Raw genomic sequence first — 17,887 nt, forward strand, 5'->3', positions numbered from 1 at the left:
CGGCCCCGCGCTGCCATGTGGTCGGCGCGCCCTGGCTGGCGGTTGCATGCGGAGGATAAGGGAGCGATTTTCCCGGCGGCTCTTTGGTTTTTAGGCGTGTAAAACGCGTCCTCAGCGGTGCCCCCCGCCAAGTGCACGCTTACCTTCCTGATTGAGGCTGCGTGGCTGCCCGGCCGTCCTTGCTGGTCCCGGTTTAGGCCTCGTGTAAAGTCAGCACCTTTCTTCCCCGATGCGATCGTTTGCCAGCCTCGCAGACGTCCCTTCAGAAGCTAAACAGCACGTTAGTACGTGGGCCCTGTTAACGTCTCCGAAGCTGTTGCTTTTGAAAGCTCGCATTTGTGATATTTATCCAGCATAATGAATTAAGCGTTAGGAATACTGACAGTGAAAGCATCAATTTGATTCCCCTTTCTACTCAGTTTCACTTTCATATAATTTGGGCTGTGGTTACAAGTCATGCTGCAGGGATTTTTTTTTTCTCCTGTGGTGAATTAATAACGTACTGCACTTCTTCTGTACATATTTTGTATCCAGAATCAAAGTAATGATATAGAAGTTCATCTAGGCTTAGGGTAAAGTGAAATTAAGAAGATCTCTCTGGTTACCTTAGGGATTGCTTTGTTTAAATAAATGAAACATTTATGACACAGAAAGAAAGCTGAAAATCCCTCTTTAGTGTCTTAAATGTATGTCTCTTCTTATCCACAAAGCATACTTTTGGGGAAAAATTAGCTAATATTTTTAAACAGTTAGCTAGTCTCCCTTTTTTACTCATCTTAAAATTCTTCAAATTTTTTTGAACTGTAGATGAAATAGGTGGTCTTGAGGTCTTAAAGAAAGATAAATAGTGGGCAACTCCTGTTCAAAACTGGACAGTCATATTTAAAACAGAATCTGTGTTCTGTGCCTCAGAAGACAGAAAGGTTGTGTCTTCTGATCTTTGTTTCTGAAGATTCTGTTGAAATGCAGTAATACATTAAAAAATGTTATATTAAAACATATATTTAATATATGTTTAATATATGTTAATAAATTAAGGTTTGAATGTATTACCCAGAAATTAATAAACTTCTGTCTTCAGTTTGATTTAAAAACACAGAAATAATTCATTACTTAATTACATAGAATAATTAAAATCAGTTTAGGGTATTGGCAGTTAAGCCTTATGCATATGCTTGTTCAGCGATCACCCAATATCTGTACTTCCATAGTGGACTAGTATAGTCAAGGCAATGAAATCTGAATAGCAAATTCAAGAGCTTTGATTGCTTACTCATGATTCTGGTTAGGCTCAGAATGTCATGAGGCTTTTGAGTGCATTTGTTTTCGAGAAGTTATCTGAAGTTACTGTTTATTGAAAACTTTACAATTTCTGGTATTTTGAAATTATCCAGGTGCTATATGCATCCCAGCATGAAGGATGGGAGGAATAACTAACAGAAATTAAGTTAAGAAATTCCTAAATGGATCCTTAGAATGTGAATATGCATGTTCCTAAAGGTAAAAACTAAATAAATAAAGGGGAGGGAAAAATCAGTCTTTGAGACTCCAAACTAAATTAAGGAAATGGGTTATCCTGATCCATGTAACTAAAATACCTTTGCCACCTAGCTTGTTCAGGACTGTACTTAAATAAAAAGGCTCATTAACTTGGAGGAGGAGAAGTAAGTGTTGTCTAATCCCCTTCTCTGAGATACACGCACATCTGTATTGAGAATTTTGTTGAAATAGTTGCTGAATGCTAAGATATTTGTGGTGCAACATTTGACAGTGTTCTGGGTAGTTCATCAAATCTGGGGAGAAACTGTTGTGAGCAAATCTGGAAGGAAATGACTTCTGTACAGTTTATTTGTGAGTTTATTCTATTAGTGTGTCTGTGTAGCCTTTGTGCTACTTGTATTCTTCCTTAACTTTCTGTAAGTCAGCCAACAAGTCTTGAAAACAAATGCAACTCTCTTACAGTATTTCTGAACTAACTTAGCTTGCAGGTGTTTAAGTACAGCATTGTGTAGTCATAACTTAAACAAGGCAGCTTTTACTTTGGGTACTAAAACAGTCAAACAGTCCATTGATTCTTCTCTGCAGCTAGAACACATGTTGACAAACTCATGAGCAAGATTTCAGTCAGGAAGGAACGTTTTTTTATCCCAGCTCTAGAAATGCCTGGAGGCAGACTTGTATTTACTGGTTAGTCAGAAGGCTTTTAATCACTTACCACATCATGATACAGAAGACAAAAAATGAAGTAAAATTGTTTCTGTATTACACTGGTACATTCTCTGATTTAGTCTATTTTTGGATCACTTTGTGTATGAACATTTATTTTAAAAAATATAATTATGGTATGTTCTGTGCTTTTGTAAAAGTTCCAGTTCCTGTAAGACTATTCATCCCCAAATGTGAATTGTGAATGAATAGTGATTGTCTCCTCACTTTGGCAAGTGCGTGAGCATGTGGCGTTATTACAAGAGCTTCCAGTCTAAGATCCTAAATCATTCTGCAAGGTCTTTGTTGCTGGCAGACACTTTCTATTGTACAAAGTCTTAAAGGCTTCCTGGAACTTTGCATAGGTACAGGAATCTGTATGCGTGCATCTTACTGTAGGTGTGGAGCCTGAGGTTAGTCATAAGGAGTGGATTTACATATAGTAGGAAGGAGTTCATGGAAGCTGTAGATGTAGTTGGATTAGAGACCATTAGAGTCAATACACATGACTCTGTGTGTGTGTATATAAAAATACATATATTTCTGGTCGCTTACATTTTCACTTTCTAAAAATACACGTTTTCTCCCTCTACTCTTTCTGTACTGTTCCTAGGATCCTTGGGTTTTTTAACTGTTGTTTCTGTAAAGGAATAAATAATTTTTTACATACAACTATGTCACAAAAAGAAGAGATGTTTGAATGTATTAAAATATATAATGTGTAAAAAATAGGAAGTCAGCACCTTATTTTTATAGTGCTCCTTTAGGCATTCAAATATTGAACATTGTGTAAATTTTTGTAATATTCTTAATTGCTAAACTAGTTATCTTCTTATTTGTAAATACCAGTCTTTGTAACATGTAATGTTTAGGTGTTTCGAAGCAATCTTCAGTTACAGTAATTTCAAATCTGAACTTGTGATGAGCTTCTCCGATCAAGCAAGTCACTGAGGTGAAGCTAAATATAATTCTCAGAAATCAAACTCTTAGTTTTGCAAGGCCTAAAAGTGATTGTCTAATCTGTGCATTAAAAGAAGCATCCCTCGGGTTTGACACTGGCAGGTTCTGGTTACGTTTTTCAAGTTGTGACTGTTGAAGATCGTAAATTGAACACGATGAGTTGTCTTTTTACGTGTAAAACAGCAATATTAAATATTGTGCTCCGAAGAAATAGGTGACAATCTGCATTTTCTGAATGCAGGGTTGCTTGATGATTTGATCTTGCTCCTTTGCCTTCAGAAAAACAGCAGCCTTTTCAGTACTGTGCAAGTTAAAGCGATCCCACGGACTTGAAATCCAGTACATTTGTRTGTTCAGCAGCTAGATAACATCTGCTCCTAATTTCCTTGCAAGTTCTTGCCTTTTTACTGCCATTATTTCTCAGAGCCGTACAGGGAGTCATCTATATTTGTCATATGGATTCTTCAGTAGCAAAATAAATTGCTGCAAAATGAATTGGCGCGCTGAGAATAACTCACAAGGGTAGGAGAAGAGAAATCGGTGGATTGTTACCCAGAAAGCAGAGACTGGGGATGTGAAACCGTTGTGAGGCGTTCGTTGCAAGGGTGTACGGTCTTCAAGAATTGTATGCCCTTACAACTAAGGGAGTATTTTTTCAGCTTGTTGATTACTGTATTTCCTGTCTCTGTAATAACTGTTTGGATTAACTTGATTAAATTTAACGTGTTTTGAGCAATTTGGTTTTTGAAGTGAAAGTGAAACTGACTAGAAAGTGAAAACTTGGTTCTTTCTCATGCTTGAGACTTGTGAGTAGTGGAAGAGAAACATATAAAAGATGAGCTGTTATAAAACAAGCTATTAAAGATCTAATATGTATACACAGGTAAAGAAACTGAGGGTGGTGGAAGGAATAGGAAACAAAAATATTTTCAGCCTACTGATGTTCCATAAAGGGTGGTAATTTAAGATTATTATGGCCAACGTGATCAATATATCCCAAGAATTTTCTGAATTAAACTGTTTTCCGAAACAAAACTGATGTTTACACAGCGCTTCTTCTGAGAGTGAATGGCATGATGTGTTTGTTAACACATTTCTAAACATATTCAGGAGTTGTATCTGTTTTATTAAAAACAATTTATTATCCCCTTTATATAAAAGAAAATCCTTCTGTAGTGTTTGAAATTCAGCATTATTTTTGCCTTTATTTGGCAGCTGTATATTCTGTAGGATTCAAATTTCTTATTATGTTGTCTGCCTTTACAGAAAACTCTCATGCAACTTCTAGAAATAAAGTGTTTTTTTCATTGTTCACATTTGTCTGTAAATCTAGTAACATTTTAACTTTCAACTTATTTCGAAATAGCTTTTTATTGTATATTTTCAAATCTTAATATGGCCAAATTTCTGACCACAGATCTTAAAAATGTATATCTGAAAGCCTGTCTGTTCCCAGTATAGCTGAAATTATATGAAGAATGTTTAGCATGACGCTTTCAACTGAGCTAAATCATATCTGGATCTTTAGACTGCTTTGTTCAGTCATAGTCATCTTGTTGCTGTGACTCAGTTGATGGCACATTTGCTTAAAAGCCAGCAGACTTTGGTCCGTGGGAACCTGTCTCTATCAGATACTGACATCAAATTACAATGTTTCATAAGAAATGTGATCTTAGAGTTACATATTAAACCTGACCATGTGGAAGTTAAAAATTCTTTGGTACGATTTTAGAGCTCTTCCCTCCACCCCCCCCCCCTTGTTTTGTTGTCTTCTTGATCTGATCTTAAAGAATGGGGAGATTTGGGGGTAGCAATCGCAACATGGCAGTGATATGACAGATGGGGAATTTCTGAAGATAACCATCCAGAAACTGAACTTCACTAAGTACGCTATTCAGATACCTAATTAGGCGCAGGGCAGCTTAGCAGTTGGTGTACTAACCAGTAAGATAACACTTTGTCATCATCATTTGAATGCATTACTGTCCCCCTTCATGCTTTTTTGTAAGGTTGTCCCTATTTGTCCCTCTGTCTTGTTTCCCGCCCCTCCCCCCCAATCTCTTGTTTTTATTTTTTCCTGACTTACTCCTTTCTTCTCCCAGGATTTGCGGCAGTGTGGTAACACTGTGTAAGTGGAGTTGAACCATAGTGTGTAATCAGTTTCTCTGCAGCACAGTTCCCTGCGAGACCGGGGTGTGTTGGGTTTTGTTCTGTGATAATCTCACCGAAGCAGCGGACAATGAATTGCCAACTGAAAGACTGACAGGAGGATTAGTGAGCATCTGTTCTGAGAGAAATGGTATTTTTGAAGTGTAGAGAACTTTCCTGATTTATCGAAAACTTGAATAGTRCAGGTCCTCGCATTAACAGCGGCACGCACCGTGCCTTTCCTGATCACGTGGTTGTCTGCTGAGCCACTGGCAGGGTCTGGTTTGTAAAGCCCTCTGGTATATCTGAGCTTATAAAGGACCTAGTAAACCCAGCTTCAAACCATTCTGCAAGTGTGTGAATGAACTAGAAGGAAATTTATACATACAAATGGAGTAAGACGAGCTTGTAAAACTGTTCATAAAGTACTTTGAAGACTGCTGAATATATGTAAGATTAAAAAAAAAAAGATAAAAACATTGTACCCAGGTGAATATGAATGTTTCTCTCATGTTTGAACTTGAGTGAGCCTTCATTTTACAGTATAGTTCTTAAATGCTTTCTATTTAAAAGCTCTTTAGTGTTCCGTTTGTCCTTGATATCTYGCTTAGTAATTGCCTCCTCTGCTCTCCCTGTATTCTTGTCTCCCTGACTGTTCTCCTCTGAAGCTTTCTGCAGCACTTCTGTCTTCTGCCTTGGATACTTTTAAACCTGCTTTTGTTCCCATGTTTCTCAATCTCTTACTCTTAACCAAATGCTACTCAATTAAATTTGCTTTAAATGACCCCCAAACATGTATTTTAAAAGTGTAGATGAAATACGAGTTTAGAATGTACTGATAACAGAATACATAGAAAACTACATAAGGCAGTTATCTGTTGAAGATGGMCTTCTGCGTGGGTTTTGTGCACTTTATACATCTCTTAGAGAATCCATATTTTTTCTGACTATGAATGTAATGTTGTAACACCTTGCTGTCCTTACAAGCAATATATGGGATCTTTCATCCTAGAGAATACCAAAGTGCTTTACAAATTACAAAAAGTGGAAAAAACCTCTCTGCTTTATGCACCCTGGAAACAGGGCTTTGGATTTGGTAGGCAGTTGGGAAATATATACACTCATAACCCTGGCCCTTTTTCCTCTGTTTCCAGGCAAGAGAAGCTGTTCTTGCCACAGGTGGTCTCTTCGAGGAGAGATCCTTGCTTCCATTTTGTCCCTTTTCCATTCTTCCCCAGATGTCCCTGTTCTCTTAGAAGTTGATTTTGTTTTGAGCTGTGCAGTTTGTGCCTGTTTCTTTCGCAAGCCAGTGTGTGTTCTGTGTGCATCCGAGTGGCAGCGCTGGAGAAGCAAAACAGGCCTGCAGAGTTTTGAAAGGGCTTTACTGCATCCGGGAGCCCAAACCAGCCTGTTCCTGGTGCAGTGTTTCTGTGTGTGCTGAACTGCTTTTCATTTTGTGTATCCCAAGGCTGAAGGAGTATGGAGGAGGCGTATTACAGTTTATTTCCCATCTGCACAAAAAAGTGAACTTTTTTTGAAGTATGTCCATTCTACTGTGAAAACAAATACTGTGGGCGCTGATGTATTGTTTAGTTAAAACTTTGAGTAAATGCAGTTGGGCCAAGTATTTAAATACTAGGTTAGGATTTATGTGGGACGCAGGCCTGATACCCATCTCTTGTGAGTATTGTTTTAGGATCTTTAACTACCACATGTGGTCACGGTGTCAGAGTCAAGTCAAACAAGGAAACGGTATGCTGGTAAGAGACATGAATACTGCTGTCTTGCAGAACTGGCTGGGGGGCACAGTGCCATCTACTGACTTACTAGTACCTCTTTCTGCAGCAGTAAGGTTTTCCTTGGTTTCCCATCTGAGTACTGACTAAGCCTGACTTTGTTTAGCTTGAGGTCTGAAAGTACAGGCTGATGTCCGAGCTGCCATATAATGGAATAAAGATTCACTTCATATGTGGTATTATCCATATAACTGCAATTTGAGCAAGAGGTCTTATTTACTTCCTGCAAATTTAAAACTTATTTTTCTTGTTCACATCTGTCTTCACATCAGTAATTTGATTTTACTGCATAAAGATTGAATATTATGTTTGGTCTTATTTACCAGATCTTACAGCAGACACTTGTTGCCCAAACTTCAGTTACTTTTAACTTCCTTTCGTCCTATTCTGTGGTGGTATAGGTTTCATTTTCAAATATGTATTATATGCCAAAGTCATCTTGGATTCTGTGAACTTATGTTTTTTGTGGTCTTCTCCTAGAATGTAGTCTAGTAATGTAGGGTATATACAAAATCATTAACCAGAGATCGAGGCTTATATACTAGTAAACTTTAGATGCTTTCAGACATCCCAAACTTCTGAAGTTCACTTGTCTTCGGTATGAAAGTAGCTTTTTGTAGAAGAAGAGTAGTATGCATAGGAAACACTGCTGTATTTTTATCTGAAATAATATATGTAGGTTCTGGGTACATCTTGAGTCTGTTAAGTTATGTAATAAAAGCCTTGTAAGATTGAGATCTTTAATGTTTTTAGATCAACATGATGCATAAGTTTAAAACGGCATCTGTGTAAAGGGATTTATGACTAAAACTGCTTGTTTTTCTACAGAATTGTCTGGTGTTTCTCAGCTTGAAGAAGATCTGCAGTCATTATTGATCCTCTTTCTTGGCGTTACCATTTTCGAAGTGAAGTTTGCCTAGCTTTCTAGTGTGAGCTTTCTTTTCAGCCATCTTTAAAAAATTTTGATCCGTAAAGTAGACAAGCTATAGCTCTACAATGTCCAAGTCATTCCAGCAGTCATCTCTAAGTAGGGATTCACAAGGTCATGGGCGTGACCTCTCTGCAGGAATAGGCCTTCTTGCTGCTGCTACCCAGTCTTTAAATATGCCAGCATCTCTTGGAAGGATGAACCAGGGTACTGCACGCCTTGCTAGCTTAATGAATCTTGGAATGAGTTCTTCATTGAACCAACAAGGATCTCATAGTGCACTGTCTTCTGGTAGTACCTCTTCCCATAATTTGCAGTCTATATTTAACATTGGAAGTAGAGGTCCACTCCCTTTGTCTTCTCAGCACCGTGGAGATGCAGACCAGGCCACTAATATTTTGGCCAGCTTTGGTCTGTCTGCTAGAGACTTAGATGAACTGAGTCGCTATCCCGAGGACAAGATTACTCCTGAAAACTTGCCTCAGATCCTTCTACAACTTAAAAGGAGGAGAGCTGAAGAAGGTTATGGTAGAGATGGCAGATCATCCACACGGGAACCACCGTACAGAGTACCTAGGGATGATTGGGAAGAAAAAAGGCATTTTAGAAGAGATAGTTTTGATGATCGTGGTCCTAGTCTCAACCCGGTGGTTGACTATGACCATGGAAGTCGTTCTCAAGAATCTGGTTATTATGACAGAATGGATTATGAAGATGACAGATTAAGAGATGGAGAAAGGTGTAGGGATGAATCTTTTTATGGTGAAACTTCGCATAACTATCATAAATTTGACAGTGAGTATGAGAGAATGGGTCGTGGTCCTGGTCCCGAGAGATCTCTCTTTGAGAAAAAGAGAGGTGCTCCTCCAAATAGCAATATTGAAGACTTCCATGGATTCTTACCGAAGGGTTATCCCCATCTGTGCTCTATATGTGATATGCCAGTTCATTCTAATAAGGTGAGTTATGCACCAGATACTTCTATTTTCCTTTACGTTGTAGTATCTGTTCTGTTTTTACCTTTTTCTTTAATTATTTCTATATCCTGGTTGCTTTTAAAATGATCTGAAAGTTTGTTTGAGAGTGAAAAAGGCGCTTGGTTTATATACAAGGTAATTGTTAACAAACATTTTAAACCAGGGCTTTACATTAATGGGTTTTTTTTTTTGCCCAGATTGCTTAACTTCAGGTCAAACAGCTATCATCTACTGGGATATCTTATTTATATTTTACATCTACATGTTCTCTTAACCACAAACATCTGGCATTTAAGTAGTTTTTTGGTGGGTTTTTTATTTTTTGTTGGTTTGGGTTTTTTCTTTTTTTTGTGGGGTGGGGTTTTTTTGCAGTGTATCTACTGTGCTATTCAGGAAGCTAGTTTCAGCTCTCCTCCACATCTGTCTTGATTGCGGATTTATATGTAGTTAAGATGCATTCTTGCACAGTTCTGCTTTTTCCCTGTCCAAAGGGAAAGAGTTAATGTAGAGCCCTGGAACTTGTTTGCAAAAGTTAAATTCACGTTTTAGATTAGCTCATTCTTGCCTTTTTAATTTCACTTTAACACTCTATCTCATACTATGGCTGAAATTTGTCGTCATTTTTCTCCTTTTTCACAACTTTCTTAGACACTTCAGACTCACTTTTTATTGTCACATGTTGCATCTATCCCTATAGAATCTCCAAAAAAATCAGTCTGCTGCTGCAGTATCCTGCTCTGTGTTCCTAGTAGCGTTCTTTACTCGGCTCGCAAGTAGAGTGGATCTTCTGGAATATTCAGTTATGCTGAGACTTCCCTCTTAGTTTGTTCATAATTAGCTCAATTCTCTGAAAAGGGAGCAGTTTACTCAAAATGGCGTATTTACTTAGACGTTATTTTCAGAGCCTTCTCACTTTCAGCCTTTTCAATTTTACTCATCTTGCTGATTTTTAGTATACTAGGCAATTTAGCTTTAAAATTGGCTAATAACAGTGCCCCTCTCGTCACAGTTAGTGACTTATTAGCTTGAAGGCCTTCAAATGAAAAATATAATACATGTTACTGTAAAATTGACACAATTTGGAATTATTGTTACTAACCATTTCTTTACAGTTACCTCTCAAAGTACTGGTTCTATATCTCTAATCTTTTTGAAACRTATGAAAGCAGTGTTCAGTCCTTAAAAATAATCTATCAAAACAGCTTTAGAACATATGTGCTATATTATACCAACTGGTCTGACAGTTTATAACTTGTGTTGCTTTAACCACTTTTATATAAATTAATCACAGTAATTCAGGTTTCTTGTCTCCTATATTTTTGAAGTTTATTTTCATAAAAGGTTTAAGTATTAAATTAGATGCCACGCTCAGTTCTGTAAAAGGACTTCATTTGGTTAGATTGAAAACATTAACTTCTGAGGCCCTTGAAGATGGCAACCAGTAATCCTGTAAGTAGGGTTCTTTTTAGCACTTTATTTAAAAACCTTGCTGTTCTTAGTTTGCTTTGGTATGAAGATGTGTTTGAAGGATATCAGACCTGAAATATCTTTCCAAATATGAGAAATATCAAATTCTTTTGACAGCATACTTCTTCTGTAACATTTTAAACCATCTTTTTTAGAATCATGCTTTGACTTAAACTGCTGGTACACCATAAAATATTTGAGACTAGATCTTGTTTCTTATGACCCAAGTTTGGGCTTTGCTTCTAATTTTAGAGATCATGTCACAGTGGGAATTTTTCTCTTCCTCTCCTTTTTTCCTCTGCTTTGCATACCTAACAGTTACAGAATCTCCTATTCTGTATCCTGCCAAACCGAATCAAGTAGAACTTCTAAAGTTAATCTGATTAGAACCAAAATTTATGGAAAGCAGAAAGGGAATGCTTTTCTTAGCTGGGACGATGTAAACTTATTACTGCAGTATCAAAATCTCCTTTTCCCCATTCCCAAATAAAAACATCATAGAAGATAGGAAAAACAAAAAAGTGTATAAATAAAGCATTTAAGCCCAAACAAGGGGAAAAACACTCTTAATGTGACTTAAACAACCTGGCAGACAACCCCTCTATTTTTTTTTCTTTTCTAACAATGTTCTTAATTGCTTCTTTGATTTGATGTGCAATATTTTTGACCCAGTTTTTCTGTCTAATTATGCAGTAAATTCTACCCAAATTTTCTTAGGCATTTTGTCAATCTCGATCCCTTCCTTAACCAAGGAATGAGCCATTAAAGGTATAGGGATTGTTCTCCCTGCCAAAGAAAAAGGCTGATGCAACATGAGCGGCTGAATTTGGAGGTTAAACACTTGAGAAACTGTGATATACCTCAAAGGAAAAACATGGCTGTGTCTCTAATGAAGGGATATCTAAAATTAGGTGCTCAAGTTTGGCCTGATTTTCTAAAGAACAGTGTGTCCTCTCACTTGCATCAATTGAAGCRAAAGGTAATCTTAGTTTTAAGAAACTCAATTCAGAATTTCTTCAGGAGCTTAACTTTGGGCATCCTTGTTAATTAGTGTCTGTAAATATCTAGTGCCCTGAAACCTCAGAAGTGACGCTTCAGACTGGGGAGAGGAAGGGACTAACGGGAAGCCTAGAATAAGAATTGTTTTTAACAAAAAGTTAATGAACAAAGTAAACAAGCCATTGTTGTTTTGAGAACTTTTTCTGGGAAAAAACTCCTTGTTTATACATCAGATCTCCTTTTTGCCAACTTAAAGGCGTTTGAAGTATTATGAGAATCAGATCCCCAAACTTTGGCTCTAGTTTGCAGATGACTTCAAATTCAGTTTGCAATAATTTTAAAGTATGTGTTAAGACAGCTTCAAGTGCATGTTGTATCCAGCAGAATCAGCCATTGAGGCTTCACAGATTCTGTACTAAAATTTAGAGCTTTTTCAGTTTTTAAAGGGCTGCTTTCTGTATTGCTGTGATAAAACCTGTTAGCAGCACCTTTTAAACTGGAGATAACTTTGTTTTTCTTGAAATATTGGCTATTTTGTAGCTGAATTTTTTTCCTCTTAATCACCAGTGTATTTATTAATTGTAGAGCCTACATCTTAAGCAGTTAACAAGAAAAAAGTGGTGCCCTCATTTTACATTCACTTGATAAAATGAGTGAGGGTTTCATCCTTCTCCGTGTTACATTTTGTGTATCATGGAAGAACACTATAGTCTAGGTTAGTGACAGTACTGTATGGGAGACTTCAAATCCATTTTTTTACTCTTTTGTAGAAAAACCGAGATAGACATTTAGTATATGGCACACTACAGAAAGCTTCAGGAATGCCTCACTTAGCCAGGAGGATAGCTATAGCACTGCTGAAATTAAAAATTGGGAAAGATCAGGGGTTAGGAAAAATCATTTGCCAGTGTCGAGTAGAAAATATACATGAAATACGAGATGTATAAAACAGGCAGCCTATGCAGTACACGTGTTCACATTGGAAAGTACAGCTGATTAGAAGAAGAACCACCAGTTGCCAAAAGCCCTCCCTGAAAGGTTTGTAATTACTTTCCCCTTCGTTTCCCTCTGTGAACCCAAAGCTAACTTGTTCCATGTTGTCTGCTGCTGATCATCTGCTTGCTGAATAGCAGAAGAGTGGAAATAAGACTGTGGCTCACAACTGTGTAGCAGTAAAACTTCAGAAGTCGTGTCACTTCCTCCCATGCCCTTTACAAATGTGAATATAAGCACAAACTAACGCTGCTTTTCATAAGGATGTGAGACTATTAAGATCAGGCACTCAGTACCTTGATAAAGGAGGAGTTGTCCCCTAGCCTGCTCCTCTCATTAAATGTATTGGGAGGTGAACCCCTTCGCAGTCAAAATAGTGTGCAAAGAAAGAGGAGAAGGGAAGATTTGAAGGACCTCATTCCTTTCTAGCAGTAGAGCCAGATCCGGAAGGAAGTGTACACTTATTAGATGTTGAGCCTTGGGCTGATCAGAAGGATGGAGCTCAGGTAGCTTGCAGGGAGCAGTTACAGTCCTTTCTCATGAGCTGAGGAACTGGCTCTTCTGCAGTTGCTTCTGAACTCGCCCCGTGCACCCTCTGTGCTACTGACCACTCCAACTCCACTTAGTCCATTCTGTGTGCGATGGATCTTTCCGTTATGAACTTCACTCTGATACTGAGGTAATTTGGTTTAATTCCATTATTCCTCCTCTGTGCCATCTTGAACAGATCTCCTTTTCTTCTTGATACTTGCTCCCCTCAAATGCTCATACATTTTATATTTCATGTGTGTAATTGTAGTTTGTCCTAGCTACATGCTTTCATTTCTTCTAGTCTTTCCTTTCTGAATTCCTTGCAATTTCTTGGCTTCTTTCTGGCTCTAAAACCACGAGTGTTTAGTGCATATTAATCTTTGAAAATCTGAGGAATGAAGTAGAGAGAGTAGAGGAAATTCCAAAATTATTGAAGAAAAAGAAAAATCTCAGCATCCTGTTCTAAAATCTGAAATCAAGCCGATACGCATGTATACTGTAGCAGTTTTCCCTGGTAAGCTTTGCATATCTGAGGTAGGATCAAGCCCCTAGATCGCAGAACATTTTTCATCAGACACTTTTTCACCCAGGTTGTAAGTTGAGAGGTTGGTCCAATTTCAGTTTCTCATTAAAGTGCTACAAACAGTTTCAGTATCTGTATGCATCTTAGATACTTCAGCTTAGAAGAGAAGATATTGCGCTATACAACAACATTGTTTTGTTAAAGATGGTTTACCATACGTGGCTGTTAATTTTTAATTGTTTACTTTGCTGCAGGAGTGGAACCACCATATCAATGGAGCGACTCACAGCCGGCGTTGTCAACTGCTGCTTGAAATGTATGAATTTGAAATACGTTAAGCATTCTTGTGGCATGAGGGCACATACAACCAAATGTGAATTACATTGCATGGAGCAGGTTTAAAAACATGCTGTGCGTTGTAGGGAATAAAAACAGGCAACTTAAAAGAGCATCTTCAGGAGAAAAAAGGGATATTAGTTTAGATTATGGGTAGAAAAGCAGTTCATAACTTCTGAATTCTACTGATTTATATGTAAAGTTTTAAAGAGATTCAGCTCTTAAGAATTGAGGATCTGATGTATTTTTACAACACCCTAATAAGACTTGTGCTAGCATCTATACTTTTTTAATAAAAACCAAACTACTTGTGTGCAAATTATGTTACAAATTGCTGGATGTGTTATATTTAGTGTAGGAAGTTTCTCACTAAGGATAACACTCCCTTTTACTCTAATTGTCATTAGATTCTTCTCATTTTTCTTGTGGTGCTCCTGTAGTGGACAGTGTTACTATATGTGTTATATTTGTGTAATATGTAAAGGTATTGCTGCTTGTATGGAAAAACAGGTATGCAAATTATTATGTATATAGAGAATCAGAATTAGAAAGATGGTATTTTATTTTTCTTACCACTTTCTTTTTTTTATTTGTATTTTTTATTTTTTTAAGATACCCAGAATGGAATCCTGATAGTGATTCAGGACATGGAATGTAAGTAACAATGAATGATAGAAAATACAGATTGTATTACTGTTCTTCCAGTTTGAACAATACAGTTATTCTAATTCAAAATTTTGGTTGACATTTAATCGATACTTTACCTATAGTTTTTTCATTTGAAGGAGAGGAAGTTGTTAGCATTTGATATAAAACAGCACACCTCCCTGTCTTTAAATGGATAAGTCCCTTTGTTTTCTGCTAGCTGAAGAGCAACAGTAAAAGTAACGAAAATGGTTGTCTTACTGGATACTGTGCAGGAATTACATTTTTGGAGAACGAAGACTTCACAGGTTTTATTTAAAATTTGTTTGTTTGTTTTCTCTTTCTAGGGGTGATCCTTTTATGTTGCAGCAATCCACAAACCCTGCACCAGGCATTTTGGGACCCCCACCGCCTCCATTTCACCTTGGCGGACCCCCTGTTGGGCCAAGAGGTAATACGAACAGGCGTTCTCAGTGTCCTTTTCTTAAATTTCTGCTCACACGAAGTATTAGAGTCCAGTAAATTGTGTTCCTAAGTATTTTAATACATCGTATATGAGTTAAAGTAGCTAGACAGTGGGTGGTCCCACAAGCAACACCAGCCTTTCCTTGTTACCCTTGGGGGTTTAGTTCCCCCCCCCCCCCGGCCTCGCGTTATAATAACAAAACAAAATGTGCAGTGTTCAAAGCAGCGGAACTGAAGTATTTCTTTTTCCATAAGTACTTATACTCTTATTTGCGCACTGCCACCCTTTCCTATCCCCTAACTACCAGCCACATTATTATGGCTGGTTTTTAAGCTGTGTTTGATTAATCAGCACATATTTGGGGGCCTTTCTGTGTGGTGGGAAAAAAAACATTTTTCTGCATCTGTCTTCTATTTAGCTATGTGTTGGTGGGGATTTTTTGTGAAAATTCAGTCTCCTGAGTCTCTCCCTCTTAGTTAACTTCAAATGAATTTGACAAATAGATTTGGATGTTGACTGAGAAATGGGAAGATAGATCATGTCATAGGAAGGCAGGCAAAAATCTAGTTCTTGCCTGAAGTTTTTTCTTCCTCCCTCTTTAGTTTTGCTCTTTCAGTCACTCAAACTATTAACTCATTTATCTAGGTATCCTGACAGAATGCAAGCTTTTCAGACACTTCCGAAGGAATTTTAAAAGTGATAAATGCTTTCTTAGTTAATTTCTTTAAAATACTGCTGTTAATATTTCAAAATGTCTCAAACTTAATTTTGAACTAATTGAAAGCTTTTTTTTAAGGAATTCCCTAGTAAAACAGGCATTATGATAGAACTAGAGGAATTCTAGAACTGTAATTTAGATTCGTCTTGTGCACATATAACCTGAATTGTAAGAAGCATACCTTCTTAGTGAGAGATTTCTACTATAAAACAGGAGAATGGTTTTGTTTTGTTTTTTAAGTGGGTTTTACTTATTCTCTGGTATTTCTGTACATCAGGAAATACAGATCTTTGCACATATTCTTGTAATGCTGAATTGAACAGGATGCTCAGGAAGGACCTCAAGTTGCAAGAGCTCTTGAATACCCAAATTGACTTCCTTTTCAGTTGTTCAAAAATGAAATAATTAAAGCAGTTCTTAAAGCTTGATGTCATTTCATTTTGGTATTACAAGAGACTTTTATCGCTGAGGAGCTTCTAAAGGGAGGCATGTTAATAGGAGTCTTACAGGTTGAACTAAGCTTGCTTATTCTTTTAATTTCTTAAAGGAGCTGGAAATGGAAATATGCAAGGACCGAGACACATGCAAAAAGGCAGAGTGGTTAGTATTAAAAATTTCTTTCAAGAAACATCTCTGAAGGACATGAGTGTTTTTGTGCAAATATACTTTTTGTCTATTTTTGTGATTTTTTTTTTTTAAGTGAATGGAATATTTTTTAAATAGTGAGATTTTTAGGATTTATTTGTATGGGAACATTGAGGTGTTTTGGAGTAAGACTGGGGTTTCACTGTGTCGAATACTGTACAAAATACTTATTCCAAAACTGTACAGACCCTGCTTAAACATTCTATTATGATGAAGCCGTGGGGCAAGAACATAGAGAGGAGGCTTAGGCACAGCAGACATCTTCCTCTGTGAGCGTCCTTAGAGATTCTGTGCCTTTTCTATATGCATCTACTGTAAGTTACTGCTGAAGAAGTTAAAAAAACAAAAACAAAACAAAACTAATAGAAGTAGAGCAGGGCCTTGAAAGGCTTTCCTTTGAAGCTAGCCAATACACATTTTGCTTTTGTGCTGTATATACATACCTTCTGTCTTCAACAGGAAACCAGCAGAGTTGTTCACATCATGGATTTCCAGAGAGGGAAGAACTTGAGATATCAGCTGCTTCAGCTTGTTGAACCATTTGGAATAATTACAAATCACCTGATTCTAAACAAAATCAATGAGGTAAGATTAGGCCCTTTAGTAGTGTAGCTGGTACCAGTTGGTGTCTAGTATGCTTACTGTCTGAGCTTAAATTTTTGTAAAAGAACTTGCTTGACTTTTAAGTAGTTTGTCACCAAGACTACACGCTTGGAAGGAAGAGTAACTTGTGTGTTTCTCTTCACAAATGTTGTAATACTTCATTTTAACTTTAAAAGATTGTTAAAAACTATTCTTGTCAGCTCATAGCTTTCTTCGAAATACACCACACTTGCAAATAATGTTCTTGTTTTGATATTCTCTGGAAACTTATTCRGTTGTAGTTCGTACGGGGTGTCATATTTTGAAGTGTGAGGAAAGCCAGTACATAAAGGAGAGAGAACTTAAAAGGACGGAAGGAAACTATTGAATGTTTTGAATCCAAGCATGAGTGTGATGTAGCCAAACCTATAACCTGAACTCATTTTGAATGTGCTGTGATGGTTCTATTTGTGCATCTAAATATGTATGTGCAATTTAAGACTTAATTCTACAGATCAGTTAATTTTGTAATCAAAACTTCATTTTGATTTCATTTCTGATGCAAATACTTAGAGCAAAGCAAGGAAGAGCTTGAGATTCTAAACAAAATACTGATTTTTTGAAAGAGTAGTGACTAAATTCTTTTTCTGTATGATTTCAGGCATTTATTGAAATGTCAACCACTGAAGATGCCCAGGCTGCAGTAGAATACTATTCAACAACACCAGCACTAGTGTTTGGCAAACCAGTAAGAGTCCACTTATCACAGAAATACAAAAGAATAAAGGTAAATCGCTCTTGCTCTTAACATTGCCTTATTTTAAGCTGGGACAGTCAGTGTTATGAGGCTGTTGCATTAACATTATTGTTATTCCTTAATTTTATGTACATTTCAGCTGTACCAAATTAATCACARGAAGGATGTCCATATAATTTATTTACTTGCTTTAAGCGGTACAGTGTTAAGT

At 37.1% G+C, this 17,887-nt stretch overlaps 1 protein-coding gene across 3 annotated transcripts in view; it reads left to right on the forward strand.

Moving 5' to 3' along the window:
* The first annotated feature begins 179 nt into the window (after nucleotides 1-179).
* The window catches only part of MATR3 (matrin 3), a 27,205-nt gene continuing 9,497 nt past the window's right edge, over nucleotides 180-17,887 (forward strand). The window contains exons 1-8 of one of the 3 annotated variants that reach the window (XM_026070669.1): nucleotides 180-280; nucleotides 7,938-8,996; nucleotides 13,782-13,843; nucleotides 14,476-14,517; nucleotides 14,856-14,959; nucleotides 16,240-16,292; nucleotides 16,797-16,922; nucleotides 17,581-17,706. In XM_026070669.1, coding sequence (XP_025926454.1) covers nucleotides 8,106-8,996; nucleotides 13,782-13,843; nucleotides 14,476-14,517; nucleotides 14,856-14,959; nucleotides 16,240-16,292; nucleotides 16,797-16,922; nucleotides 17,581-17,706 — 1,404 coding nt within the window. In that variant the 5' untranslated portion in view covers nucleotides 180-280; nucleotides 7,938-8,105. Of the gene's footprint in view, nucleotides 281-5,267; nucleotides 5,465-7,937; nucleotides 8,997-9,040; nucleotides 13,153-13,781; nucleotides 13,844-14,475; nucleotides 14,518-14,855; nucleotides 14,960-16,239; nucleotides 16,293-16,796; nucleotides 16,923-17,580; nucleotides 17,707-17,887 lie in introns of those variants that run through there. The other 2 variants (XM_026070670.1, XM_026070671.1) reach the window with 2 other exon arrangements.

Source organism: Apteryx rowi, unplaced genomic scaffold (assembly GCF_003343035.1).
Source record: "Apteryx rowi isolate R43461 unplaced genomic scaffold, aptRow1 scaffold_316, whole genome shotgun sequence".
NCBI lineage: Eukaryota > Metazoa > Chordata > Aves > Apterygiformes > Apterygidae > Apteryx > Apteryx rowi.